Source organism: Filobasidium floriforme, assembly GCF_021052385.1.
Source record: "Filobasidium floriforme strain CBS 6241 chromosome Unknown HD553scaffold_7, whole genome shotgun sequence".
In the NCBI taxonomy this organism is placed as follows: Eukaryota; Fungi; Basidiomycota; class Tremellomycetes; order Filobasidiales; family Filobasidiaceae; genus Filobasidium; species Filobasidium floriforme.
In genome coordinates this window covers 399,892-427,526 of record NW_025763628.1, presented here as the reverse complement: position 1 = coordinate 427,526, position 27,635 = coordinate 399,892, and the positions used below count along the sequence as shown (strand labels likewise).

At 52.6% G+C, this 27,635-nt stretch overlaps 6 protein-coding genes across 6 annotated transcripts; 4 read left to right on the top strand and 2 right to left on the bottom strand.

The window, feature by feature from the left end:
• The first annotated feature begins 69 nt into the window (after positions 1-69).
• On the top strand, positions 70-5,743 carry HD553DRAFT_205369 (Foie gras liver health family 1-domain-containing protein). Its single transcript, XM_046177120.1, has 19 exons — positions 70-282; positions 370-930; positions 1,018-1,573; positions 1,637-1,757; positions 1,825-2,049; positions 2,112-2,229; positions 2,293-2,435; positions 2,496-2,853; positions 2,918-3,042; positions 3,100-3,245; positions 3,311-3,372; positions 3,447-3,507; positions 3,565-3,869; positions 3,960-4,075; positions 4,142-4,302; positions 4,369-4,781; positions 4,845-4,911; positions 4,974-5,082; positions 5,149-5,743. Exons 1-19 carry the CDS (start codon positions 262-264, stop codon positions 5,582-5,584), a joined length of 4,104 nt encoding a protein of 1,367 aa, XP_046037729.1. The 5' UTR covers positions 70-261; the 3' UTR covers positions 5,585-5,743.
• Positions 5,744-5,921: 178 nt separating this feature from the next.
• HD553DRAFT_328382 (nonsense-mediated mRNA decay protein 3) lies at positions 5,922-7,805 on the bottom strand (the record flags this gene model as incomplete). The annotated part of the gene is made up of 4 exons (XM_046181868.1): positions 5,922-6,930; positions 6,992-7,099; positions 7,172-7,481; positions 7,562-7,805. 4 exons carry the CDS (start codon positions 7,803-7,805, stop codon positions 5,922-5,924), a joined length of 1,671 nt encoding a protein of 556 aa, XP_046037728.1.
• A 101-nt stretch (positions 7,806-7,906) lies between these two features.
• On the top strand, positions 7,907-8,922 carry HD553DRAFT_328381 (putative defender against cell death 1; the record flags this gene model as incomplete). The annotated part of the gene is made up of 3 exons (XM_046181867.1): positions 7,907-7,933; positions 8,494-8,774; positions 8,856-8,922. 3 exons carry the CDS (start codon positions 7,907-7,909, stop codon positions 8,920-8,922), a joined length of 375 nt encoding a protein of 124 aa, XP_046037727.1.
• Positions 8,923-11,158: 2,236 nt separating this feature from the next.
• On the top strand, positions 11,159-16,360 carry HD553DRAFT_294415 (uncharacterized protein). Its single transcript, XM_046178466.1, has 17 exons — positions 11,159-11,828; positions 11,900-11,994; positions 12,080-12,308; positions 12,386-12,645; positions 12,713-12,880; positions 12,946-13,019; positions 13,085-14,070; positions 14,136-14,331; positions 14,394-14,754; positions 14,819-14,901; positions 14,970-15,004; positions 15,072-15,224; positions 15,285-15,523; positions 15,585-15,652; positions 15,718-15,789; positions 15,861-16,031; positions 16,103-16,360. The coding sequence occupies exons 1-16, from the start codon at positions 11,495-11,497 to the stop codon at positions 16,024-16,026; spliced, it is 3,519 nt and encodes a 1,172-aa protein (XP_046037726.1). The 5' UTR covers positions 11,159-11,494; the 3' UTR covers positions 16,027-16,031; positions 16,103-16,360.
• Positions 16,361-16,453: 93 nt separating this feature from the next.
• HD553DRAFT_308713 (beta and beta-prime subunits of DNA dependent RNA-polymerase) lies at positions 16,454-21,273 on the top strand. Its single transcript, XM_046179582.1, has 16 exons — positions 16,454-16,774; positions 16,839-16,885; positions 16,951-17,031; positions 17,101-17,526; positions 17,584-17,793; positions 17,855-18,127; positions 18,197-18,678; positions 18,742-19,454; positions 19,516-19,595; positions 19,673-20,085; positions 20,153-20,192; positions 20,251-20,320; positions 20,381-20,571; positions 20,643-20,729; positions 20,796-20,982; positions 21,045-21,273. The coding sequence occupies exons 1-16, from the start codon at positions 16,538-16,540 to the stop codon at positions 21,093-21,095; spliced, it is 3,588 nt and encodes a 1,195-aa protein (XP_046037725.1). The 5' UTR covers positions 16,454-16,537; the 3' UTR covers positions 21,096-21,273.
• On the bottom strand, positions 21,274-27,013 carry HD553DRAFT_308710 (fungal-specific transcription factor domain-containing protein). The gene is made up of 13 exons (XM_046179581.1): positions 24,628-27,013; positions 24,478-24,563; positions 24,013-24,411; positions 23,911-23,944; positions 23,649-23,845; positions 23,314-23,591; positions 23,182-23,255; positions 22,961-23,124; positions 22,253-22,897; positions 22,154-22,187; positions 22,023-22,082; positions 21,836-21,951; positions 21,274-21,780 (listed from the first exon to the last, which is right to left on the bottom strand). The coding sequence occupies exons 1-13, from the start codon at positions 26,641-26,643 to the stop codon at positions 21,312-21,314; spliced, it is 4,572 nt and encodes a 1,523-aa protein (XP_046037724.1). The 5' UTR covers positions 26,644-27,013; the 3' UTR covers positions 21,274-21,311.
• Between the last annotated feature and the right edge of the window lie 622 nt (positions 27,014-27,635).

Genomic DNA, 27,635 nt, shown 5'->3' with positions numbered 1-27,635 from the left:
TGTCAAGGTCGATCAAGTATCGCAAGGCATGCATGCAAGGGCATATATATCTTAGAAGAGACAACTTCTGCTGCTCTATTTGCGCGTCGCCTCAGCTTAGAGCGAGAGCTAGCTGGAGCTATTAGCACGGCCATGTCCTAAGTCGCATTCACCTTGATCGAATGGTTGAAACCACCGCGGCATACCCCTTCATAGCTACCAGATCAATCCAGAACGCAAGAAAGAGCCGAGTCTGAACCTGCGTTCCCAAGTCCTCGAGCGATGAACTCGTATCCCGCCGAGGTGAGCTTTTGCCAGCGGGTTTGATGTTGAGCGTGACCGATCCCTCCGGCTAACCCGTCCGCCGGAATGTTTCCCAATGGATGTCAGTTTCTCGCCCACCATGCGCCACTCATGTTTGTGGCAGGCTTAGGTACCATAAGTCCTGCGAAAGAAGCTGGCACGTCCAAGTCGGAGCAGGACAAACAGAGCAGGAGCCGAAGCGGGACCGTCACGCAGAACCACTTGACGACGTCCGAGTCTACCAGCCTGGCGGCATCTACCGAAGCGCTCAAGCTCAGCGGATCCGAGCAAGGGAACCAGACTCCTGAAAATCGATCGAGAGCGGGCAGCGTCGTGGACTCTACCTTGCAAACCTCATTCGGCAGAGATCGAGCCGACTCGACCCTGTCTACCAGAGGTTCACCCAACCCTGCTTCGGGCGCTTTGTCGACAGCTCCTTCGCCTACCGCATTGACCGACGAGTTTGAGATACTCAAGGACCATCTGAGGAAAGCTTTTCATCGTGATTCGGGCAAGGCCAAGGTCTGGCCGGACGATATCAGGCCGGATGCCGAGGGCAAGGTGGTCAGGCCATCAGGTGCGGCCATGTCCGAAGGGGGGAAACAGGCTCCTAGGAGGATGGCATGGCGGACCGTGCTGGTCGACAAGGTCAGGATACTCGTGCTAATCCGTTTCGTGGTAATCCGAGCTGAGCTTGGGGTCGTCGTCTACAACCTTTTCTCCACGACTTGACAGACCATCCGACTTCCTCCAAAAAAGGTCGCACCAAGCGCTGCAGCGACGTCGCACCTCGATTCACCAATGATGCACTCGAATACTCCTCATTCTTCTCTTTCTCCATTGACACCAGGGTCCGTTGCCTATCCAGATGGTCTCATCACCCCCACCTGGGTTCGAAAACACTCCGAGATCTTGCCTAGCGTATTTGTCCATTTCGCTCGGTTGTACGAGCATTCGTTCTCCGGGGACCAGGCGGCTCGATCGTCGCCAACGCAAGGCTCTGGAGGGAGGTCTAGAGCAGGATCGCTCCTCGATGCAACGGATCCGATCAATGTCCCTATACCGCCTACACCCGCTCCTTCCTCGCCTTCACTAAAATCGGCCAAGCCCGCCTCGGACCCCTTGAACGTGACAGGGTCGACTAAAGAGCTGGAGAAGCAACGGAGGGAATCCGAGAAGCGTGCGGACGAGGAACTTGTTAAGGAGATTGCGGACCGACGGAAGAAGTTGGTAGACAAGGTCACGGGAATCAAAATGACGGTCGTCCTCATGGCCAGTCGGGATGCATTGGGTACGCCTCTCGTCTTTTCTGCAGCACACGAATTTCGCACTGAGATTGATCCGCCTGCTCTAGATGATACCGGTTTGGATTCTCGTCTGAGCTTCATTCGACGCCAGAGCGGATTAGACACCAAGGCTAGCCTCTTCGTCCTGACGCCAGTCAGTGACGACGAGCTGGAGGAATTCGTAGCTAGGTGAGACGAATCCAATGACAGAAACTTTTACTGCGTGCGAGTATTCTGACGATCGAAAGCTTGGCAGTCTCCGGGAAGCCTTATACGAACCATCGCAAGAGTTCTATGCGAACCATTACAAGCGCAACCGAAGAAAACGGGGTCGTCTACCTTCTAATCCTAACCAATTGCCCTACCCCGTTTCTGTCCCCCCTGGGACAAAGGTTCTCTTGTCGTCAGGATGGGCGGCTCGATATGACTACAAAGCGGGACTCTTTGCAGAGATGAGGGGCGATTTCGATATCGCACGCAGGCAAGTGCCTGTCGCGCATGCGTCGCCGCTTTATGGTCTGACACCTTTGGGTTAACGAACAGAGGATACGAGGACGCATGGTATGGTTTGACCAACTTGTTCTCGTCCATGAGCACAATGCCACCTCGGAGTAAAAGATGGGCAGAAGCCAAAGTACTTGCGGACTGTACAGCTCAAAAGGTCCGTCACCGGCCCACTCCTCATTGATTTCATCTTGTCTGACATTGATCGATTGCGCAACAGATCTGCAGATTGTATTTGTACTACCAGGACACTTCGGCCGCTTTGACATTCTTCCAGCAGCATCTCAGTCAATACACAACCTTTTCGCGGAGCTGGGGTATCGGCAACGATACATTCGAGTTTTGGGCATGGATGGGCAGACAGTATGTCGTTGTTATCGTTACGACAGTTATCTTTGACGCTAAATCTGAGCGTATTCCCAGATATCGCATGTTTGCCGAATTGCTTGAATTGGCTATGCAGGCTGGATTAAAGTTGGATAGCTCGCTGCCAGCATATCTACCTATGAGCCCAACTTTACAGTCACCAGGCGGCACGCCCGTCCTAGAAAGCGTACTCGTCTCTTCGAACGCACCGTCCGCCGTGCTTCAGCATCCGGGATACTATTACTACGCTGCAGCCGACTGCTCTGTTCAGCGACTCGCAAGGTTTAGGGAATTGAGTGGAATGACTACCGTCTCGGACGGTACGATTAGCGAGACAAAGCCGCAAAAGTTACCAGCTTCTGCTCCTGGCTTAGCCAACGAACAGAAAGTTGACCACACAGCGTTGATAGTAGAGGCGAGTCGATCTTCACAGCCTGATCATAACTGAAAGCTGAACCATATGGTCGCTTGGCGATTAGCTATTCACAAAGGCGTACAGTCATTTCAAGCAATACGAAGGGGGACAAGCTCGTATGAGCATCTACATCGCTTACCGTATAGCCCAATCCTACGCAGAAGCGGGGCATGACGAGCTGACAATGAAGTGAGTGCAGTCGAATATCCAGGTCTGTACAAAGCCTTGCTGATTGGTTACCTATAGGTATTGCCAACGAATCATGAAGTCATATGTCAACGAAAAATGGGATCCAGTGGTCTGGTCCATACAGGACTTGTGGTACGAGGCTGCTCGCCGAACGGGCTCTGTCGATACTGCCGTCCGCCTTCTTTTCAGCATGATGGCTCCAGGTAAGCTGTTTGTAGACGCGCTGCCCGCAGCATGGGAGCAACCAACGGACTGATCCCGAATATAGGGGGAGGTTCGCAGCCGGAAGAGCAATCCCAATATACAGACGACTTGCAAGCCCTTTTCGCGGTAAGTCCTTGCTTTATTGAAGCAGATTGGAGTACGTGTCAAGCGAGCTAATTCTACCACTACGTACTACGCAGACGACGGCTTCTGAGGAGGATGCTCTGGACATCGAACTTTCTAATCAAGTGCGGCCATTGTGTAAGCATTCTCAACGTCAAGCATATCACGTCAAGACTGACGCGCTTCGCTCTGAAGTCAATGTTTCCGCATCCTTCCTACGGGAGAAGGCCAATCTCGAGGAGGCCGTGGGCTGTGTGGCCGAAGTCACTATGCCTCTAGATGCACAATTGAAGGAGCTGGACTTGTCAAGCGTGTTGATCACCTTTTCGGACGACACTCCCGGTTGGATCGTGCAGCACGACCCAAGCATGCCTTGGAAAGATGTTGTGCCAGTGGTCGCTCCCCAATCTGAAGCGACAAAGGCGAATCTCAAATTTTCCCCCGGCGCAGTCTTACAACTTGCAGGCAAAGTCGCTGCCTCAACGCCATCGCAAATCCAGGTCAGTCGGGATCGCCGCTCAAAGATAACCTTCCTCAAAGATAACCTTCACAGTCATGCTGACGTGACTTCATTTCCGCCTTCCCTCAAGGTCAAGGACGTCATACTACAAATAAAGGCTTCCTCTTGGGACGTACGGATTCATTCAGGAGACGCCTTGCCTTTGATCCCGAACCTCAGACTGTCCTCGAGTTTCAGATCAGTCTCGTGAGCGAAAAGGCAGCCACAACTGTCTCACTTCCAACGTCGCTGAAAGGCCAACTTGATCCGCAGAATATCGCAACTCCCTCTGAATATCGAGACTCAGATAACGGTGCCGGAGATCGTGTACCGCTCTGATCATGCGACTGTGATATGTACCATAACGAATAGGGACAGCCGGCCTGCACAATTGAGATTCTCGGCCGATATCAGAGATATCGGTGCTGATCCTGGTAAGATGGCGAATTCCGGCCTATTGTAGGTTGACGAAAGAAGCTAAATGTGGGTTTTGGACATAGATCACCCGACCGTGTCCGGAAATCCAACGATACGTATCGATGAGGACGAGAGGGCGGTTGCATTCCGAGATCATCCTCTAGAGACGCTCGAGCCAGGCGCTCAGACAGAGGTTCGGCTGCAAATAGCGTCACAGAGTGGCGCGACGCAACTTCTCGCTGTGGCATTGCAACAAGTCAAAGAGGAAGGGACTATCAGTGCTGAATACATTGGGATTGCCAGCACGAATATCGCATTTATGGACCCGGTGGGATTAGATACTGCAGCGTGGATCGAGTCCCTCCCGACGGCCGGGGATGACCCTTTAGACAACCCCGGTACGGGTAATATCCAGATCTCGGCCTCGTTTACTTTGAAAATGGTCGGAGATGTGAAAGTGGCAGTCCAGGGATTATCTTTTCGTCATGCTCGACTGGTAAGTCGTTGGCACCTGTTGCCCGCTTCAGAAACTCTTGACCGCTGACGTCCGTCGTTACAGGACGAATCGGGCATAACACCAAGTCTCCAGTCCATCGACAGCATACGACCAGGAGAGTTCCCGCAAGGTGAAACCCTGTGATCATAAGCATTTTTGCGAAACCACACTGAACTGACGATAACCTTGCAGTATGGGGTAAAGGAGACTATTATGGCCTCTTCAACACCTACTTAGCCAAAAGCTTTAATAGGCCTACCCTTGACCTATTTGAGGGCTTCGTGGACATTTCGTGGAAAAGGTTGGCTTGAAGTGAAACCCCCTTTCCCGATAAGCACTGCTGACGCCACTGAGGCCGTCTGAACAGGGAACAGCCAGACGCCCCCCTCTGTCACACGGTCCAACCCTTTTACTTGCGTTTCGACATATTGGATTCGCTCGTTTGCACGATCACGCCCCCGAAGCAGACGGTATTGGGCTCCCCGTTCCGCTTCGAACTCGCGATCTTGAACAAGCACGAATTCCTCGATACCGATAATCTCTCGATCCAGCTGCATCCCTCTCCAGCATTCGCGTGGGCCGATTTCCGACAGCTGCCTTTGCCTACGATCAAGCCGAAACAGCGTTGGACATTTACTTACGAAATGACGCCGATCACGGGAACCGGATGGCAGGCATTACCCCGCATCGCAATCACTGGTCGCGAGCGTGGCATGCCGAGAGAACTGGTTCTCAGCGATGGTCGAGATCCGACCCGGCTTCAGCCTGCTACTGCGGGCTTGTCCGTTTATATCAGACCGTAGGATCCGGCTTTCCAGAGCCGGTCAAGATCATGACCCTTCACGACATTTTGATGACTAGTGCGCACACAGCCACGATGAGCAAATGACTTGATAGACCCAGGTTGTATACATCATTATATTCCGCATGCTGCAACGATATCAGGCAAATATTGCAACTTGATGACCGTACGCCGAGAGTCTCTATCTTCCGAACACGTGCAAGCGATTGTGAGTCGAACAGTTCCTTTTCATCACTAAGACCTGGTAGTAAGCACAGCCATCGGTATACATTTTCACTGATACATATGTCGTAAGGGGCTATATACCAAGGCGGACGATGAAAAGCGGGAATAGAAATCTACAACTCCTCCTCGGCATCTCCAGCCTGCAGATCCATCTCTTCGAAGTGATCCAGCAGCTCGTCCAGCTTGACCTCGGGGAAGTCCTCCTCCTCATCTTCCTCGCCCTCATCCTCCATATCCGCTTCGCGGAACCTCTTGTCCTCCTTGGGCTCCGCATCCATCTCGTCGTCCTCGACATCCATTCCATCGGCAGGCTTCTTCGTGTCTGCTCGATACATGTTGATCGCTTGACGAAGCTCGGGGTCCTCTTCCAAGTCCCGCAGGAACAGCTCGTAATCCTTCTCGACCCGTTGAGAATCGAGACCTCCACGACGACCGAGAGCTCCTCGTCCGACACCACCGTTGACATCGGCTTGGTCGTCGGCTTCCTTGGCGATCGATTTAAGCTTCCAGTTCCTGGCCTTTGACTTCTTCCTCCTGTTAGGATACGTCTTTTTCACAAGAATGACGTCGGGGATCCGGTTGTTGTCAAGGGCATCGAATGCGTTGCTGTTGAAATTTGTGTGGGTAAGGTGGTACCCGAGAACGGTATCACCGGGTTGCAAGATGGCTCCGAGATGGGTTCTGGTGTGATAGATACCATCGTCTCCACCCATACCGTCATCATCCCCCGCGGTGGCTCCCATACCCGCACCGCTCACCCTGGCGACCTGAGCATCGGCCAAAACCCACTTGCCGCGGACGGGACCCGAAGGCTCGACGTCCAACACGACAAACTCTACCAGATCCGAGATCGTGGCGAGCGAGTCGAACGGTGCTCGCCAATATGTCGCCGATGTGACGTCGGTATGCTGAAGCGTCATGGGGTCTAGGAGATGCATCGAGTTTCCGATTCTCGTGCAGACGGTCAGGGGACTGATGTCACCCCAACTCCTCGCGAGCTTCTTGTCGATACAAACCAGGTCGTCCTTGCAGACCGGCACGATCTCGACCGAGTAGGTGAACTTGTAGTTCGAGGTACCGGAGTGGATGTCGGACGACAGGAGCTGCTCGGACGCTTTCGATCTGATATATGCGCGAGAGCATGAGCATGGTATCTTGGTGTAAACAGACGAAGATGACTCACCGGACAGGCACCACCGAAGCCAAGAATTCTACCATCTTGATGGCCATATTCCGCTCAGAGTAGAAGAAATCGAGACCGTCCCGCTTCTCATTGATGGAAATGGTATCCCTAACGCAAGGAGCGGGAAGGAATGGTCAGACGAGCTTTGTAGCAAGTCAGCCGTGACGGAAGCGTGCTTACTTGTGAGCGTTGTGCTTCAAAATCAACTGTTCCAAGAACAAGAAGGTCCTCTTGTGGTTGACCTTTTGTCTGACCTGCACACTAGCCTTCCATGTGTTCTTGGCAGCGAGCCTAGCACATTGGGGACATTGCGCACCCTGTACGACCAGCATGAGGACAAATGTCTGCTGGAGGACTGTGCCAGAGAGGATCTCCTTTTGGATGATGATTTTGAGTTTGAGTCGACGGGAGTGGGGCTCGGTCCAGAGGAAGGAAGCGTTGATGAGCCTGACCCGTGATAAGGGTTTGGCGATCTTTTTGAGACAAATGGCTGGACGTTCAATCCAATAAAGCGTAAGTACACTGAAACGACCCTACTAGACACTCGCCTCTCGAAACAGTTGAACTCACAAAGCAGCTCTCTGGATTCAGGCTGAGCCGTCATCCAAGCTCCAGGTGGCGAGAACCACCTTTCACATCCTCGACAAAAGGTGATCGAGGTTTCTTTTGGGATTCCGTCCGAGATGTCGACCGAGTTTCTCAAACAACCGATACACAAGTTGGCGCCATTGGGTTCGATGACTGCACCACACTCTGCACACAGGATGGCCTGTTGCGAGGCGTAAGCGTCGGGGACGTATTCCATAGCCGACATTGCTAGCACAGATCGATTCGGTTCTATCGGTCTGACAAAGAGGTGAATGTAGCGGGTTTATAGGTGGCGATATTAGCCCGTTGGAGCAGAGTACTATCGAGATGCGAGATGACTATGTACAAGAAAAGGTGAGCGAGTAGAGTTTCCGTGGCCAAAAAGGACTTGCTCAGCAAGAAATTGTCAACCTCGACGAACGCGGAGGCAAAAGGACATCAGACTTACGTGATCAATTCATGCCGTCATCTCTTACGTGATCAGCCGCCTCCGTGTTCATGTCACGTGAAGTCGCAAGTCGTCATGGGTCGGTCAATGTCCAGCGATCCAGCGAACAACGACGGGACGGTGATGTACCTCACCCCACCTTTGCTTTCGATCACGACCACCGTTTCAGTAACTTATATTATTGCACATCATCTTATTCTTAGGGGCCAAGTAACATTAGCTTCTCGGGTTCGAATCAGCTCGAGTCAGTCAGTTTCAACTTGTTGCCTATTCTCGCAGCCAGCTGACCTGGACATGTCTGTAGCTGTTTAGATACCCTTTGATACTCAAAGAGCATCCCACCGACATGGCACCCAAAACCCAACCCACGCCTACCGGGCCGACTAAACCTCAAAAGGCTGCTGTACCCGCGATCAAGCCGGTCCAGTCCCGTAACAAAGCTAGCAGCTTCTCGACATCCCCTCAGGCCCAGCTCGACGCCCTCTCCCGCTCCATCACTTCCCTCCGAACGGCTTACATTCAGACAACTCCTATCCGAATAAAGCTCATCGACAGCTTTCTCGCCTTCTTTGTTGTCATCGGGGTCCTTTTGATGGCGTACCGGATCGGGGTGACGAGTTACCCTTTCAACGGGTTCTTGGCCAGTTTCGGAGGGGTAGTCGGACAGTTCGTTCTGATGGCGGGACTCAGGTCGCAAGTAGCTCCAGGCAGGGACGAGGAGTACGGAGAGGTCATTTCGCCAGAAAGGTGAGCTGGTTCCCGGAAGTTCCTACTCCATCCTATCGGTCAAGCTGACGCTGCAACCCCCTTTGATTCCGCCGCATACAGAGCGTTCGCCGACTTCTGCTTTGCCTCAGTCGTTTTGCACGTCTTCATGTTCAACTTCCTAGGATAAGCGGACTAGGAATTCTCATCGAGGGGAACAGCTCAGCTAGACACGCCTTTCCTGTGACTGGATCGACAAAACGATCACCTTTGTACAGCGGCCCAGATTGGCCACGTGCTGCACGCACAACGAACCGGAATAGATACCTCCAATGTAGAGTCTTCTTGTGGAACGAGACCACTATGTACACATTCTCGACGCAGAGCGCATGCATTCTCAGCTTTCGAAGCTCGAGTTTCTCCCTGCACATGCTGTGAGAGGAAGGAGAAGAAGCAGGTCCTTCATCGCCTTCCATGCCCGTCGTGTCGACCGAGTGTGGCTTTCAGAGTCATCCAAGCTTACTAGGCCGTAACGACATCATTGAATGGCCCATCCAGACTATGCTAATGGCATATGGACGCGCTATTGCAGATTAAGTCACTTTAGCAAGCCGTTGGCGTGTCATCACGTCCAATGTGCCTGTGTAGCGAACGGGTGCAACTATTCAAAGGTATCTATACTTGATGACACTTGATGACAGAGGCAAAACAATCTATGCATACACAAAGAAAGAAACCAATACCCAAGCCTGTCTTAGCGGTTTATGTACTGTGCCCGGACCTGGAGGTAAGCAGACCAGAAGGTATACAAGCGTTTGTTGCCACTGACACAGGTCGGTAAGAGATTCGATTTTTTTGTACACGCCCCATCTATTGAACGGATTAAGGTCGCACTCACTTCGGCCTTGATGGTCTTCCTCGAGGGAGAAGAAAATGGACGGTCGTAGGCGCTTGATGCCTTTCAAGCAGGCGCGCCATTCAGAAGCTGACTAGATCACTACTCGGAATATTCACACTACTGCCGTCACCGCTGTCTGATGTTAGGCACCAGGATAACCTCAGCGAGTCTTGAATCACCTCTGAAACAGATCGAGCCACCCTGCTAATTGAGAATGATAATGATTGATACTCAGCTCTGCGATATCACTTCCTCATTGCTGATCTCAGCTCTCGATTCGCGCTTCTCCATGATCCACATTTCTCTCTATGTCACAAAACCACTAGACGCTAGATACAAAGGATGTCTCGGAGAAGACCGGTATGGCCACGGTATCACGTCGCCCGTCGTCGCCGATACCACCGTCTTTCCTTTCATTCCTCGAGACGCCAAGCGCTCTTTTCGGGAATCGTGATCGCTTGAGCGTAGTCGTAGGCATCGTGCATCATTTGCTAGAGTCCGGGCGAGATAGGGGTTAAACGATGTAAGGCAAAATAGTTAATGATAGCTCGAAGTCTCACTTTGAACTGCTCGGTCCCGTGTTGCCGCACGCCCCTTGGCAACCTTTCCTGTAGCTGTTTGGCCTCTCGTAACAGACTCTCTATATCTTGGCCTGCCCTTTCGGTCAACCACTCAGAGATCTCCTCCGACAGGGTGGACACTTCACTTCGTTTAACGCTATGCGACAATCGCTGCGTCATTTCGTTGACCCAAGGTAATACCAGACTTCTTAATCTGAGGGGTATGGATATCATGTCAGTATGGGTTGCTTGAACAATCCTGCTGATTCGACCTCTTACTCTGAAGACGACTGGATGCTGTTATCCCGGGAGGTGTCCATGTTCTGCTGCTGGTGCTCGTCGTCCGTCATATCGAGTTGATGATGAAGCGGAATGAATAGTAATAATATTGATGAAGTTGCGGATTCAACCTAATAAGCGAAGTAAGCAAATAGGCCTTGATATGTATATATACAGATATCTATATATGCGGACTAGGCTACGCCAAGAGAATTGAGAGCAACGGTACTGCCGAGAAGCATGAAGCATGCAAGCTCGATACGTTGGCTCATTGACGGGCCGTGCTGTCTCTCGCTCTCGGTAACGCTGCCGCCATGTCGAGCACGTCACGGTTGTGTTCGGGGAATGGAAGGAGGCTCGGTGCCGGCAAGGCCGCTGACCAAACCTCGATTCAAGACTATCCTTTCCAGGCAATGCAGAAACTCGCTCGATGTCGCGACATATCTATTATCACGAACCCGAAACGCATTTGGCGACGCCGCCCATCCGCTCTGCGCTCTGCAGACTTGACGTGATGAAACGGGGGGGCGCCCTCCAAATTTCCTTATCTCTTGCTCTCGGCGTCCAAGGCGGTTACGTAATTCAAAAGTGGCTTTTTCTGCCCCCCTCCCAATATAAAAAAACGCTAGCGAGCGAGTTTGCAGCCGCGGGCGGCGCGATGACTTGGACGCGAATTATCGCCTGCAGCAGCTCGTTTTTCCCCCACAACCAAGGGAAGATTGCGAGCTCTCTCGCTATAACTCATCAACACTCCTCCTCCTTCAAAACCTTGACCCGGTTCTGATCAAGCAAACCTTCACGCTACTCGTATCTACCTGCTCCACCCCGAGAGCTATAGACGTCGTCTGGGTCGAAAAGACGTGCGAAAGGACTCCCTCTTGTCGGACCCGAAATACCGAGCTCGTAGAAGCAGCTTGAACATTTCGTTTCCTCCAAAAAAATAATCAACCTGATCGTAAATCACCTTTAGACGGGATTCCAGGACCGTACAGACTCTAGGACAGAAGAAAGGGCAACAATAAAACATGTACCGATCCTCTTTGCGTCAATACCGGGCTGCCGCGAGGCTGTCTACTATCGCCGGTCAAGCGGGAGCTCGAGTCAGGCCCGTGCCGACCTTTACGTCGGTGAGCGGACGAGCTCTCTCAACTTCGTCGGTGCTCCGAGCTGTGGCTGCTCCTGCCGTCGGTAACTACACACCCAGCACGGATGGTCCCACGCTCAACAGCCCGAGCGAGCTCGCCAGGAAGATCTCGGCTCAGGTCCTGCCTCGACTGCCTCCTGTCGATGTGAAAAAGGTGTTGGTCGTCGGATCGGGTGGTCTGAGTATCGGTCAGGCTGGAGAGTTCGATTATTCTGGTAAGCCGCCATCTGCACCCCAGATGTGTCGAACCTCTCGGTTGCTCAAGCTATAGGCGCGAATTCTACAGGATCCCAAGCCATCAAGGCCCTGAAAGAATCAAATATCGATACCATCCTGATCAACCCCAACATTGCGACGATCCAGACCTCGCATCATCTTGCCGTGAGTGCAGCATTTGGAAGCAGCTCCCGTTCAGAGTTCGCTCGAGCTCACCGACGATGGCCATCTTTTGATGAACGCAATACAGGACACCATCTTCTTCTTGCCCGTCACCGCCGACTATGTAGCCTACGTATTGGAAAAGGAACGACCAGACGGAATCTTGCTCACTTTTGGAGGTCAATCGGCTTTGAACGTCGGTATCCAGCTCGACAAGATGGGTATTCTCGAGAGGTTGGGCGTGCAGGTTTTGGGTACGCCCATCAGGACCTTGGAGGTCTCCGAAGATCGAGACTTGTTTGTGCAAGCATTGAACGGTGAGCTGCAGGGATTTCTACCAACATGTCGTCAGCTTTTCGCTGACGGTCAGAGTGACTTGTTGATGATTTTCTAGAGATCGACATTCCCGCTGCCCATTCGGTCGCGGTATCATCCATCCAGGGTGCCCTTGATGCCGCTGCTCAGATCGGATACCCCATCATTGTCCGATCAGCCTTTTCGCTTGGAGGTCTTGGTTCCGGTTTCGCTCACGACGAGGAAGAGTTGAGGAACTTGAGTGCCAAGTCTCTCAGTCTGAGTCCCCAGATCTTGGTCGAGAAGAGCTTGAAGGGTTGGAAGGAGGTTGAGTACGAAGTTGTTCGAGACGCTGCCGATGTGAGTGCGAGCGTGCGCAATTCCAGGCTTGCATCAACTCATCTCTCGACATGTCTCGCTCGATCAGAACACGATCATTTGCTGTAACATGGAGAACTTTGATCCCCTCGGAACACACACCGGTGACTCGATCGTCGTTGCCCCCTCGCAAACCTTGACGGACGAGGAGTACCACATGCTGAGGAGTGCTGCGATCAAGATCGTCAGGCACGTTGGTGTTGTAGGAGAGTGCAACGTGAGTCACCTGTTTAATCTGGCAGAAAGCCGAATACCCGTTACTGAAGGAGACACTTCGTATAGGTGCAATACGCTCTCAACCCCAAGAGCAACGAATACATGGTTATCGAGATGAACGCTCGTCTTTCCCGATCCAGGTAAGCTCTATCGACCCGGATTGGCCAGGATCAAGCTCGTTGAAGCGATAAAATCTGCGTAATAGTGCTCTCGCTTCGAAAGCCACGGGTTACCCCTTGGCGTACACCGCTGCCAAGATCGCACTTGGTCATACCCTGCCCGAATTGCCCAACGCCGTTACCAAATCGACTACCGCTTGTTTCGAGCCTTCGCTCGATTACATTGTTACCAAAATCCCCAAGTGGGACCTGGCCAAATTCCAGTATGTGGAACGATTCGTCGGCTCGGCCATGAAGTCGGTAGGAGAGGTTATGGCCATCGGACGTACTTTCGAAGAGTCTTTGCAGAAGGCTATTCGTCAGGTTGACCCTCGATTTTCTGGGTTCGAGGCCTACTGGAAGCCTGAAGAACTCGACTATCACCTGGCCAACAACAACGACAGGCGATTGTTCGCCATCGCTCACGCCATGCTCAACTTGGACTATTCGGTAGACCGATTGCACGACCTCACCCAGATCGACAAGTGGTTCCTTTACAAGCTCGAGAACATTGTCGAGGTTCACAAGCGAATTCAATCTACCAAGTTCGATGCCATTGACTACAACTTGATGATGTCGGCCAAGAAGACTGGTTTCTCGGACACCCAGATCGCCGATTTGACTGGGAAGAAGGAGGACGAAGTCCGGGCTTTGAGGAAATCTCTTGGAATCACCCCCTTCGTCAAGCGTATCGACACCCTCGCTGCCGAATACCCCGCTTTCACCAACTACCTTTACACCACTTATAACGCCTCGACACACGATGTTGAGTTCGATGAACACGGTACCATGGTCTTGGGAAGCGGAGTGTACCGTATTGGAAGCAGTGTCGAGTTCGATTGGTGCGCGGTCACCTGTTCGCGAGCGGTCAGGAATCTCGGAAAGAAGACGATCATGATCAACTACAACCCCGAGACGGTATCCACCGACTTCGACGAAGCCGACCGATTGTATTTCGAAGAGCTGGGTTTCGAGAGGGTCATGGACATCTACGAGATGGAAGGTGCTGAAGGAGCTGTCGTTAGCGTCGGAGGTGAGCGAACGAGATGGCGACGGCTTTTGATGACCGCCGATTTGATATGAACCCATGTCCTATAGGTCAACTCCCTCAGAACATTGCGTTGAGGCTGAAGAACAGCGGGGTCAACGTGCTCGGAACGGATCCTGAGCAGATCGACAACGCCGAGGACAGGCACAAGTTCTCTTCCATCTTGGACAGTATCGGCGTCGATCAGCCTGATTGGACCGAAGCATCTTCCCTCGAGGATGCCAAGGCTTTCGCCAACCGTGTCGGGTATGTCGCCATGGTTTCCAGATTTTGCCCCGTCGATTATTAAAGTCTCGCTATTCATATAGTTACCCTGTCCTTATCCGACCGTCTTACGTCCTTTCCGGTGCCGCCATGAACGTTGTATGGGACGAATCCACCATGGATCACTTCTTGTCTGCTGCCGCCGACGTCTCTCCTGATCACCCCGTTGTCATCACCAAGTTCATCGACAACGCACAGGAAATCGATGTAGACGCCGTGGCCCACAAGGGACGCCTGATCGTCCACGCCGTGTCTGAACACGTCGAAAACGCCGGGGTGCATTCCGGAGATGCCACTCTTGTTCTCCCTCCCTTCTCCCTTTCGGATGAGGACCTTGACCGTCTCAAGGTGATTGCCGAGAAGGTCGGAAAGGCTTGGGAGATCTCAGGACCATACAACATGCAGGTTCGTTGTAACGTGGTTCGCGCGGCGTTTCGCATTTTCCGCTAACGCTGTATTTTCATCTCAGATCATCCGAAAGCCTCCTGTTGACGGAAAGCCCGCTGAACTGAAGGTCATCGAGTGTAACCTGCGAGCGTCGCGATCCTTCCCGTGAGTTGACCGAACATTCGATCGGTCGTCACCAGCATCTTGAGTCTGACTCCGTTACATGATATCAGTTTCGTGTCGAAGGTATTGGGACACAACTTCATCGGTATGTGCTACATTACATGGATCAAGGAAGATGAGCGAAGTTCCTGACTGAAAGCATTGATCCGCAGATACGGCCACCGCTGCCATCATGGACCAGAACGTACCTGAGCCTGTAGATCTCATGAAGGAGAAGCGAGATTACGTCGCTATCAAGGTCCCTCAATTCAGTTGGACCCGTCTCGGAGGCAACAAGGGAGGTGCTGATCCTATGCTTGGTGTCGGTAAGTTTGGTGGAAAAAACCGGTAATAATTTCTGATACTGAATTGCGTGCAACCCGCAGAGATGGCTTCGACCGGTGAGGTAGCAGCTTTCGGCCGAAACGTACAGGAGGCCTACTTCAACGCCACCATGTCTGTCAACGGCTTCAAGTTGCCCAAGCTTGGGTCGGGGGTTCTTATCGGAGGAGATATCGACAGGCCAGAGATCGGCCTGGTAGCGAAGGGCTTGTCAGATCTCGGGTTCAAAATCTTCTGTTCGAGCGCGGCTGTCGAGGAGCACTTGAACTCAATTCCCTACCTGGTATGTTCCGAAAGAGACACTAGCAATATGTTTGAGACTTATCATTACACCCCAAATCCAGTCTGCGTCCAAGATCTTCTTCCCTGTCAAGGACAAGGGCAAGCTTTTCGAGGCTTTCGAGAACGCCAAGTCAGTTTGACCGGGATTCTCCCGCAGATGGCGCTGAATCATGCTGATACTTTTTCACTATACAGCATCCAGATGGTGATCAACCTGTGTCGATCTCGAGCACCCAACACCCTGGACGAAAACTACGTTGCCCGCCGGTGAGTTGTGTTCATCTCGCCCAAACCGGCCAGGCTCACGTATTGACAGCTCGGCTTCGCGACTGTTGCAGAAACGCCGTCGACTTTGGTATTGCTCTCATGACGAACCCCAACCTTGCCCTCTTGTGGGTAGAGACGTTGGCAGCAAAAATCGCCTCCGGCGGCATGCAGCCGTACCAGGAAGGACAGATCCCAGAGGACGTCAAGTCATGGCGAGAATGGGTGCCTCACGCATAGAAACGGTACGTTGGCAATACAATGATTCAGCGGATGTGTCCTAACCGATCTCACTTTTGGCTGCTGCGGCGATTAGGGGCTATCACGACCATTCACATTGCACGGCGGGCTAGCCGTTTGCCCTCACCGACTCGAAAAGGATGCCTTGGAAGCTAGACTAGGGTGATCAGGCTCGCCTTCAGAACAAGAGTAGCCCCTTATTTCTTAGAGGCCTTTCGAGACGCTTGTACATTTTCAATCTTAATCACGACACAATCGATTTCATTCCCGCATATCGTCACATTTCTATCGATCACGGATTGATGGGATCGACTGATGTCACGTGACAATCAAGTCGACCCCCCCCTCATCGTCGCCCCTGCTAATAAAGTCGGCTCGTGCCGGTCGAATTGTTACGCGGACTTTCTAACTCATTCGACGTATAAATGTTTCTCGTCTTCGTACGAATCAAAGCCCGCTAAAGCTCAGCCCATATCTAAACGTAGCAGAGGCGAAGCAAGCGATTGAAACAATGGCACCTGCGACTCGTGCCCCCGCTGGCGGTGCTCGCGCAAGGAAGGCCAAACCTGCACCGGCCCCCAGAGCTGCAGACTTGGCCCTCAAGCAGAAAATGATGGAAATGGCCCCAGAGATGGGAGGACAGGGTATGCTGGGGCCAGAGGAGAGCGCCTGGGCACAGCTCCTGCGACAACAGCATGGGAAGGGTAGCCGAGAGCTGGGTCTGACCGACAGCGTCAAGACGATCGAGGTAAGAGCCAATATGCTACTGTGACATTCGCAAATTGCGCTGATAACCAATCTCGCTCGTGCAGGACAAGTGGTTATTATTACCGGAATATCTGCGTACCAAAGGTCTTGTGTGAGTCGGGAGTCTACGACTGTTACGCCTGCCGCACGCTTAGCTTCTTCTGTTGTGGTGATTAGCAAGCAGCATTTGGACAGCTTCAACTATTTTACGGACACGGGAATGAAGCAAATCATGATGGCAAACAACCTCGTCACAAGGTCAGTATAGCACTAGACCCAATGTAGCGAGTACGAATGCCGATCATGTTCCACCTTACTCTGAGACAGCGACGTCGACCCCCGATGGTATCTTCGGTATCTTGATGTCAGGGTCGGCATGCCCACCCGTATCGATGCACCCAATCACAATCAGCGAGATCACATCCTTACGCCACATGAATGCCGTCTACGAGATATCACCTACGCCGCTCCTATCTTTGTTGACATCGAATTCCTGAAGGGGAGGAAGAGAACGACAAGGAGAAACGTGCAGATTGGACGTCTACCGATCATGTTGAGGTCCGACCGTTGCGTGCTGAAAGGAAAGACTCCCGAACAATTTTCATCACTTGGAGAATGTCCCTACGATGTCTCGGGAATCTTTATCGTTCGTGGTACCGAGAAAGTCATCCTGGTCCAGGAACAGTTGAGCAACAATCGTATCATCGTTGAAACCGATTCGAGGAAGGGTGGTGTGCAAGCCGTCGTGACTTCGTCAGTACTCGCGAAAGCTTCGCAACCGACTCGTAGCTTATTTTACGTCTTTCCCAGTTCTACAAATGACCGAAAGTCAAAAAGTTATGTGGCAACCAAGCACAACAAGATTTACCTTCGACAAAATTGTTTCACCGAGGATATCCCCATTGTCATCGCTCTGAAAGCCATGGGATGCGGCAGTGATAAGGAAATCATGTTGTTGTGCTGTGGTAGCGACGAGCCGTATCAGGAGAAGTTCATGATGTCTCTTGAAGAAGCCCTCAAGTACGTTGGTTTCCGGGGTCAATCATCGAGAGGTTTGCTGATCTCGTTCGATAATTCTCAGACTCGGCGTACACTCGACGAAACAGGCTCTAGCATGGATAGGGATGCGCATCAAGCCTACCGCCGTCAAGCAAACTGGCAACAAGCCTACGCCCGTAGAGAATGCGTTGGAATGCCTGGCCTCTATTCCTCTATGCCACATTCCCGTCGAGCACGGGGACTTCCGCCCCAAAGCCATCTACGCAGCGACAATGACGCGACGTGTCCTCATGGCGATGGTGGATCCCGAACAAGTAGATGATCGAGATTATGTCGGAAATAAGAGATTGGAGCTGTGAGCGCTCGCGGCTGTCTTAAGCTTTACGTTACATCTTAGTTGCTGACAAACTCCTTCTGTGGTCAGGGCGGGTCAACTTCTATCGCTGCTATTTGAGGATAGCTTCAAGACTTTCAACGCCGACCTCAAGAAACGTGTTGACAAGGTCTTGAGCAAGCCCAACAGGGCCGAGGATTTCGACGCGATGGACACCTTCCTGATGCACGGAGACATCATCACCGCTTCCTTCACGCGTGCCCTTTCTACGGGAAACTGGAACATCCAGCGTTTCCGAATGGAACGTGCAGGTATCACACACGTTCTCAGCCGTCTGAGTTTCGTTGCCGCTCTCGGTATGATGACCAGGATCAGTTCTCAGTTCGAGAAAACACGAAAGGTGTCTGGTCCCCGAGCTCTACAGCCGAGTCAGTGGGGTATGCTCTGTACCAGTGATACCCCTGAGGGAGAGGCATGCGGTCTGGTGAAGAACTTGGCTTTGATGACTCACATCACTACGAGCGTCGAAGAGGAACCGATAATTAAACTCGCCTTCCTACTCGGAGCGGAAGGTAAGTTCAAGTGGAGATTTCTTGCAAATCAATCAATGTGACTCAGGTCGTTCTGTGCCATAGATGTATCACTTGTTTCGGGAAACGAGCTGTACCGCCCTGGCGTTTACATAGTCAACGTCAACGGAGGCTTAGTCGGCGTGACGCATGCGCCTATCCGCTTCGTCAGGAGTTTCAGGAAACTGCGACGCAGTGGCAGAACGTCCGAGTTCGTGTCAATCTATATCAATCACAGTCAACGGACGATATACATCTCCTGCGATGGAGGACGAATCTGCCGGCCCATGATCATTGTCGAGAACTGTAAAGCGCGGGTTACGACAGAACACATCAAGCTGCTCAAGCAGGGCAAGGCGACTTTCGAAGATTTCCTCAAAGCCGGTCTGATCGAATATCTGGATTGTAACGAGGAAAACGATTCGTTGATCGCTCTGTACGAGCGAGACATCGAAGAAAAGACTACGCATCTCGAAATCGAACCCTTCACCATCCTGGGCGCAGTCGCCGGTCTGATTCCTTACCCGCATCACAATCAATCGCCCAGGAACACCTATCAATGTGCAATGGGTAAACAAGCAATCGGAGCAATCGCCTACAACCAATTGGAACGAATCGACACTCTTCTTTACCTCATGGTCTACCCTCAACAGCCCATGGTCAAATCCAGGACTATTGAACTCATCAATTACGACAAGCTGCCTGCCGGTCAGAATGCCACAGTCGCGGTCATGAGTTACTCGGGATATGATATTGAGGATGCCCTTATTCTAAATTCAGTATGTTCGGCTGGCGTCTCAAGAGGGGAGTCATCCTTTTTACTTGGTGTTGTTCATGCAGGCGTCGCTGGATAGAGGGTTCGGAAGGTGCCAAGTTTTCCGAAAGGCTGCTACAATGCTGAGAAAGTACCCCAATGGAACGTGAGTTCACACATCCTTCAGGAAAGCCTGTATACTGTTTTGATTTAACGCGTTCTCTGCAAATTGATATCGGTCAGATACGATCGGCTCGCGGATCCGCCTCAGGTGCAATCGGAGTCTGGTGAATGGGCAAATGCTGACCGATACCAGATGATCGAGACGGATGGTCTTCCAGGCGCCAACGCTCCCCTTCAGCCTGGTTGGGTGTACATCAACAAACAAACTCCGACGAGTTCTGGTAATTTGGCCGAAGGTGCCCGGGTCCAGTGGAAGAACGCTCCAATGTCGAACAAATATCCCTTGCGGACATATGTCGACAAGGTTTTGATCTCGCACACCGAGAACGAGACGCAACTGCTCAAGGTGCTATTGCGTCAAACTAGAAGACCAGAGCTTGGTGACAAGTTCTCTTCACGACATGGACAGAAGGGTGTCTGTGGGTTGATTGTGCCGCAGGCGGACATGCCTTTCAATGACCAGGGAATCTGCCGTAAGTAAAAGCGCTAGTCAACCGCCTCGCCTCTTGCACCCAGTGTCTGATCTCGTCCCCGTCTCAGCCGATATCATCATGAATCCCCACGGTTTCCCCAGTCGAATGTGAGTGTTTTGGACTGGTTTCGCCATGGTAAAATCGCTCATCCGTTGCTTTCCGTAGGACTGTCGGCAAGATGATCGAGCTGCTTGCCGGGAAGGCGGGAGTGCTCACCGGCAACCTGCAATATGGGGCAAGTCACTCCCATCATCCTAATCACACGAGATCACCTCTGACAGACTCGCCTTCTTAGACCTGTTTCGGTGGTTCGAAAGTGGAAGACATGTCGCGTCTGCTGATCGAAAACGGATTCAATTATGCGGGTAAAGACATGCTAACCTCTGGAATCACTGGACAACCGCACGAGGCATATACCTACTTCGGACCGATTTACTACCAAAAGTTGAAGCACATGGTTGTCGACAAGATGCATGCTCGTCCTACGTAAGCTCGCTGCCTCTTTCGAACAGTGCCACATCAGTCTTGTTTTAATCTCAGCGTGTCCGTATTTGCAGGGGTCCCCGAGCTCTCCTTACCAGGCAGCCTACAGAAGGACGATCTAGAGATGGAGGTTTGCGTTTGGGAGAGATGGAGCGTGATTGGTACGTGGATGTCTGTCATCGTACATCTCGAGCAGGCTTTAACAGTTTCCGGTCGCTTCTTTACAGCCTGGTTGGGTACGGCGCAACTCAACTATTACTCGAACGACTGATGATCTCGTCCGACGCGTTCGTGACAAATGTGTGCGAGAAATGTGGCCTTCTCGGCTACAACGGATGGTGCCCGGGATGCAAAAGCGGAAAGAACGTTGTGGATCTTACGATGCCCTACGCCGCAAAATTGCTGATGCAGGAGGTTCGTCGGAACTGGGCACATGATCGCCTGCGAAAGGAGCTGATGTGCTTTTTGCTCTACAGTTGATGGGCATGAATATCCTCCCCAAGCTCGTTCTGGAGGATGACGCTTAATGGCCTATGACGCCTTTTACGTACCGGTTTTGAATGTTCATAACGCCATTTCATGATCAGAACCGAACCATTGTTTGGTATTTCACGAGCGCTGTGTTTGGTCCGAAAGTCGTCATGCCTCAGGCTAATTGGGAGATCGGAGAACGGGCGAGCGGGACCTTCATAGATTATATATTTCGATCAGATTGGGGACTGTCAAAGTAGATGAGGACACGCTCAGAGAGCAAGCAACGGGTTCGCATCGGTCTTGTCTTCGTCCATAGGCAACCCAAAGACGTCTGCCCAGAACTGAGGCAGACCCATGGCGTCGACTGAACCCCTAGCTCCGGCAGCGTTCTCCATCACTGCGCTGCGCTGTGTGACAGGGAATACATGCTGGAATGGCGTTGGGTCCACCTCTTCAGGGAGTCGCCCAGTCACATTCAGTGCAAGCGAGCTTCCCGCCCGTGGAACGGCATGACTCTCCATCGCAAACGCCGGCGAAGTCGGAATGCTGTTGAGAGAGGGGAACGCTTGAATGGAAGACTTGTTGAAATAACGGCCGGAAGACGTCGGTCTGCCGTTGCCTGACATCTGCGACTCGGCTGAGAGCGTTGATCCCGCATCGTTCATGTCTCCGGATGAAGTGTTTGGGTTCGCGGATGCGGCCGCGTCCTGTCGCTCTCGCGACAGTCTCGTCGCCGTCCTATAAGCAGCAGTCAGCTTGAGGCATTCCCTGCAGGTGATCATCTGAGGCTCACGTAGCTAGCCTCTCCAGGGAGACCAGTCCTTGACAGAGGTGACCTTGCACCGGATGAGCCTTTAACCATGTCCGGAGTCTACCCGTGAAAATCATGATGGCGCCCCTAATATCCTCCTGAATGAGGTGCGGATAGTATGGGTGAGCATCATAGGCCTCGAATTGAAAGAAGTTGGGGAAGGACTCACCAAGCATTGTACTGCTATGCTCTTGTCCGGCTGTCGGATAGCTAAGAACGCACATACAGTCTGGTCAAGGAAAAAGATTGCCAGATCAATTCGAAGATCGCTTGCTGAAACTTGGATTATTCCCAACTCACTCCTGCATGGAACGCTCTCAAACTCATCGTCCACCTATGTCGAGTATCGTCAGTCAGTCGAATTATAGGAGTGTGCGAATTCAGTTTGAGACTACTAACCAGCTCCAGGCAATCGAGCTCTTGGCTCCAGACATTGCCTTGAATGCGCACATTATGGCGTGCGACGCATCGAAACAAATGTCCGTGGAATGTGTGTACGCTGATGGGTCAACACGCAGGTATGGCCGGTGGAGGATCAATCGAATCATTTGGACCTTGACGCAGAGGGCGAGTGTTTGATTGATCTGCCACTGAGGCCTCTGTCGAAGTAACGTGTCGGCAGTATCGACATCCGGGTCGAACCGCATACCAGGTGGAATGAGGTTGTACCAAGCGAGAATGTCTCCATCTAGGCGTAGGGCGTCATCATAGGTGAAGGATCCCATCGAGGTCGTGGTACCTGTCGATCCATCTTCAGTTGCAGGTGGAGCAAACCAGCCCTTCGCCACAGATCTTCCGTATCTGCGGTCTTGATGGAACACTCGACCGAGAATGTCCAATGATGGTATGGTTAGAGCAAAGTAAGCCGCGTGATAGGTGAAAGTGGTGGTCTCTGATGCCGGATGGGGGTATGAAGGGTAGTCGTTCTGGTCGTTGATCTGTTCGTCCGGCCTGTCCTGTGGTAACTGCGTGGTATAGTACGTGATCGCGGTGGGTCTACCAAGACTTAAGCAGAGAAGAGCATCTAAACCGGCGATTGTCCACCTATCTTTCAAGTCATCAGCGCGCTGGGGAGGTCAATTTTCTGCATGATCGGTCGGCACCCACCAAACACGGCGCCTGACCTCCGCATCTTTGAATGAGAGATCAGGGTATAATTGCAACGGATCGATATGCAGACCCATAGCAACAGCTTGTCGGATGACAATGCCAAGCTCGGGCCATGCGTCAGAAGCTCGTTCCGAGTTGAGAAGGTAAATGACCATCATGATCTGTCGAAACTAATGTTTTAGTGACTAGCAATAATTCGGGATAACGCCCAATCTCACCTCCGAGGTAATGGTCGATATCGTCGGGGAAGACATGAATGAACACAGACGAAGTGCCTGGTACGCGCCGGATACTGTGATCGCTAACGAGTTAGTTTGACCAGATGATTGTGCGACAAGGCGATCACTGACAATAAAGTTCACTTTGCATACGACTGCAAGTCAGATCATCCTCGTCATCGGAAATGCTTAGTGACTTGTCGTTGAGTGATCCAAAAATCTCCTTCTCAGAAGCCCGCACCATCACGGCCAGAGAGCACACCATGAGCATGACGGAAAGCGTCCCTAAAGTTGTCATCATCTGATCCTCGTTTGAGAGCTCGAAGAAAGCTTCAAACTCTGCTTTCAGTGAGGGCAGATGCCAAGCGGAGAAATATCGTGCAATCTCCTCTTCGAAACTCATCCATAGGCTGTGTAGACGATGACATGTCAGTACACGAACACCATGCATCGCGGATTCAACTTACACTCTGGCCTGAACTGGGCTAGGCAAGATCCCGACGACTTCCGAACTAAAGTGCTCATGACTCCAGATCGTCGTGAAGGGGAATGTTTTCCGTTGGTCGGGGAAGAAACCAGTAAAGGCCGCCGATTCGAGTGGTTCACCGCGGTGTCCGTCATGCAGGTCTCGGCTGTTTGCATGCGTCGCGGTCAAATCGGCCAGCTGGAGAATCGTTACAACCAGTCAGATCAGTGCTGCCGAAGTTCGAGCGAAGCTTGTTGACTTACCCGTCGAAGCATGTTTCTTCCCCCTGGAACACCCCTGATTATGCAGCAGTATCGTTCGGTCAGTTTTGGGTGAGGTCAGGCAGCATTCGCCTCTACACTAACACGTATGCTTGACGGCCAAGAGAGTCGCCAATCAGAGCTTCGCCGGGTGATAGGAGAGTGTGAGCAAGATATGGCTCCTCTCCGTGCTCTGGGCTGGACCGCCTCGACCCAGAACCCCACGTCCGCATCGATGCTCGCCGCGTTGGATCATGATTTTGTCCGTCCGACACTGATGTCCTACGCGAAGAGGACGCCGACAATTTCCCCTCTTTGACGAAAGCTTCGACTTTTTGCGAGACGTCTCCGGTGAACTTGCGCTTTTTGTGCAAGGCTGGGTCAACCACTTCTGAAACGACGGGCGTTCTCATGGCTCCTTTTTGCCTTAATTCCCGTACCACCTGTTCCAGTTCGGCTATGCGATCGCGTAAGTGATCGTTCTCTGACTGCTCGGGGTCATTTCTGCGACGATCATATCAAGAGCATTAGCCTTCTTTGATCTGATTCGTCATGGCTCTGATCACTCACTCGTCCCTATCATGATCAACCTCATAAACGCACGAGCCTGTCAAACCGAGAGCTTTGCATCGAGAGCAAGGCTTTTTGCGATCGCACTGTAGCGAAGACGACGAAAGTCAGTCAGTTGGTGTCAATACAGCAGGCACATATTGTACCAACCTTTCTTTTATTTTGATGACACGGCAAACAACTCTGTATCGTCCGATTCCTTTTCCTCTTCCGATAATCTCCTTTGCCACTAACATCTGTCGTCGCAGCCGACGTCGGTGCCCCCGTTGGCCCTGTGGCAATCACTGGCTCACTCGAGGGTGCCTCATTGACCGAATCGTCCGCCCGTAGTGCTTGACCCACAGCATGCATGTCTACGTGACTCAGGGATGGTTGATTCGGATCGAGTTTCGCGCCGTCATGTTCGGCAGTTGGAGACCCGGCACGACTGTTAAGCGCGCTGAGAGCGCCAGAGTAAGAAAAGACGGGGGCAGCCTTCCTTTTCCTATCAGGAGAGTTGACTCTCGAGGACGACGCCGAAGTATTCTTCTTTCTACTACGGGCAGCAGCCTGTGTCGTTCCGCGATCGTGACCAGCGCCGGTATTCAGACCTGCTAGGGCATTCTCTACCCCGCTAATGAGACCAGCCTGATGACCTCCAGGCATGTTCATAAGCTTTTCAGGCGATGTGGGCACGCTCATACCCCCAAAGGTCCCGGGATGCTCCAATGTGACAGGAGTGACTGTCCCGCTCTTGTTAGGCTTCTCACGCATCTGACGACCCGGTCTCTCGACCTTGACTTCCGGTGTGACGAAGGCTCCGTTCATATCCGAGTCGCGTCGCGAGCGACCTGACGCATCTGTCCAGTCCATGGCATTGGTGCCTTGTGCGTGAGATGTAGCTCCGAGGTGAGGCGTATTGGCTGGTGACGGTTCGGGTAGACCGATATGGCCCCAGTTGGGAGCTACCGGTGTCGGATTCTGTGACGGACCACCGTGCTGGTAGGATCCGTGGCCACCTGACGGATACGGAGCCATCCCGGGAAGGCTTCCTGCGGTTCTATTCTGCTGATTGAACCTCATTGCGATGCTGCCATAGTCCATTCCCTGGTCATGCCCGGATGAGTTGTAGGAAGCGTTGACAGGAGAGGTCGCGTACTGATTGGCCGGACTGCCCACCGCCGGATAGCCCGACGATGGACCCGATTGCGCCTGCGGCAGGTTGGCGCGTTTTGACGCAAGGGGAGTTGTCGCAGGGCTAGCATGCAACGGTCTTGAGCCGTCTAGGAAAGGGTGCCGCATAGCGGATGGACCAGCATGCCCAGGATATTGGGAGTTCTGGTTGACTGGGAGCGCCTGAGGTCCTGTTTCAGGCCACTGTGGAGCCGACATTTGTACCGGCATGCCGTTTTGATCGACCAAGTTCATCCCGTCGAACGGTCCACCATGCATCGATCCTGGATAAAAGTCTCGTGCGTTATTGCCTTCATTCCTGTCCTGAGGTCCGACCGATGGGCCCAATCCCGCGTTCATGACCATCCCTGTCTCGCTACCCGTCATCGGCCGCATGCCAAAGTTGAAGTTTCCTCCCATACCCATGCCGGGAAACACACCATTGCCCATGCCCACACCTTGATTGACCGAGTATCCAGTGAGGAAATTCATCAGCTGTTGCTGCTTTTCGTGTTGCTGGAGCGACTGTTCATCCTGGAGGGAAGAGGACTGCCCCTGCTGCATGTTGTTGCCGTAGCTATGCATCGCAGAGTTTGTCCTCGAGGGCGTGGCATCCGAAGCATTCAGAGGGTTCTGTTCGACGTTGCTCCCTGCTACCGGTGTGGGCGGCGCCGAGTTTGTTGCAAGTGAGGCTAAAGTTGGATTAAGCGTGGGGGGTGCAGCCGTGTCCGAGCTGTTCTTGCGCTGCTGAGCCTCGAAACGTCTGACGGCCAAAGAAGGTGTAGATCTCGTTTCAGAATTCGTCTGGTGTGGCGAAGGTTGTGAAGCAGCTCGCTGTATCCCGAGGGCCAGGGGGATGGGCGGTCGAGGCGAACTACGAGCCGAGATTGAGATCTGGTCTGGCCGAGGTAGGGTCGATGGATGTTGCTGAGGGATATCTTGGCCTTGCGACTGACCCGAAGGCTCGATCGAGCCAGCTGTCACTACAGGTTCGGCTGACGTAGATGAAGCCATGGCGAAGAGCCGTGTCGGAGGTTCCGGGTCGCGGCTTGATGGCCGTTGCTCGATCAAAGCTCCCAAAGACGGCAGGGATCGCGGAGAGCCCACAGAGAGATGATCCCAGTACGAGGCACAGAGAGAGAGAGAGAGAGAGAGAGAGAGAGAGAGAGAGAGAGAGAGAGAGAGAGAGAGAATCGATGGCGGCCGGGTTGGCCTGAGAATCACTGTTTGATAATCACAAGAGAGATCGAGCGCGGTGGGGCAGCTAGAGATCGGAGATGAGGGTGTTGCCGGAACCGAGCTAGCGATATCGCCTTGTGGTGGGGCGGCACCGAGTACTCGACTCCTGGCGAAATCCTTGTCGTGCTCTGTGGGTGTGCGTGTGTGCAATGACGAGGGTCGCGGTCTAGGGTGTGCTGTGTGTGCGAGTGCGAGTGTGTATGAGAGAGAGAGAGATTTGGGCCGTGACTAGCGTCGAAATATGGTTCCGGTCTTCCGAGAGTGGGCACGGGGACGGGAGCCGTCGAGATTGATCGAGGTACCGAGGTGCAAAGCCGGGGGTAGGGATGAGTTGCGTCCGTCGTCCTCGTCGACGTTCCAGCTCTCAGGTCATCGTTACCAGGACGGATCGTACGAGCAGTCAAAGTGTACAAGCGTACGATGCATATGGGGAAGCATATCTGACTGTATGCAAGTATGCTCGCTCGCGGTCATTGTCTCACATCTCACCAGATCCCCCGCTCGGTTTGTTCAGATCCAGCGACAGAGAGAGGCGAATCCCTCTTTCTTAATCTTTTGATCCCGTGGTCGAATTGCCAAGGACGTACCGATCTACTCCACTACAGCCACAGCAGTAAATACGTCACTCGCTCGATGATCTTGTACACAATCTTTCACCGTCAGTGCGCTTCGAAGTCGTGTATCGCTCTATAGGAACTGCTATTCGAATGCTTTTGTTGCGAGATCCCCTCGGGCGCAATTCGATTCGCGTAGAAGACAAAGGTCTG

Bases quoted from the DNA above. Each gene is read 5' to 3' on its own strand.
- HD553DRAFT_205369 (XM_046177120.1), top strand. From the start codon at position 262: ATGAACTCGTATCCCGCCGAG. The intron at 2,854-2,917 runs GCGAGTCGATCT...CTTGGCGATTAG, and splicing joins ACACAGCGTTGATAGTAGAG to CTATTCACAAAGGCGTACAG. The intron at 4,912-4,973 runs GTGAAACCCTGT...ATAACCTTGCAG, and splicing joins ACCAGGAGAGTTCCCGCAAG to TATGGGGTAAAGGAGACTAT.
- HD553DRAFT_294415 (XM_046178466.1), top strand. From the start codon at position 11,495: ATGTACCGATCCTCTTTGCGTCAATACCGGGCTGCCGCGAGGCTGTCT. The intron at 14,332-14,393 runs GTATGTCGCCAT...CTATTCATATAG, and splicing joins GCTTTCGCCAACCGTGTCGG to TTACCCTGTCCTTATCCGAC. The intron at 15,524-15,584 runs GTATGTTCCGAA...CCCCAAATCCAG, and splicing joins TGAACTCAATTCCCTACCTG to TCTGCGTCCAAGATCTTCTT.
- HD553DRAFT_308713 (XM_046179582.1), top strand. From the start codon at position 16,538: ATGGCACCTGCGACTCGTGCCCCCGCTGGCGGTGCTCGCGCAAGGAAG. The intron at 17,032-17,100 runs GTCAGTATAGCA...ACTCTGAGACAG, and splicing joins GCAAACAACCTCGTCACAAG to CGACGTCGACCCCCGATGGT. The intron at 20,321-20,380 runs GCAAGTCACTCC...TCGCCTTCTTAG, and splicing joins CCGGCAACCTGCAATATGGG to ACCTGTTTCGGTGGTTCGAA.
- HD553DRAFT_308710 (XM_046179581.1), bottom strand. From the start codon at position 26,643: ATGGCTTCATCTACGTCAGCCGAACCTGTAGTGACAGCTGGCTCGATC. The intron at 23,592-23,648 runs GTAAGTTGAATC...TCGTCTACACAG, and splicing joins AGCCCAGTTCAGGCCAGAGT to CCTATGGATGAGTTTCGAAG. The intron at 22,083-22,153 runs GTGAGTTGGGAA...TTCCTTGACCAG, and splicing joins TGAGAGCGTTCCATGCAGGA to ACTGTATGTGCGTTCTTAGC.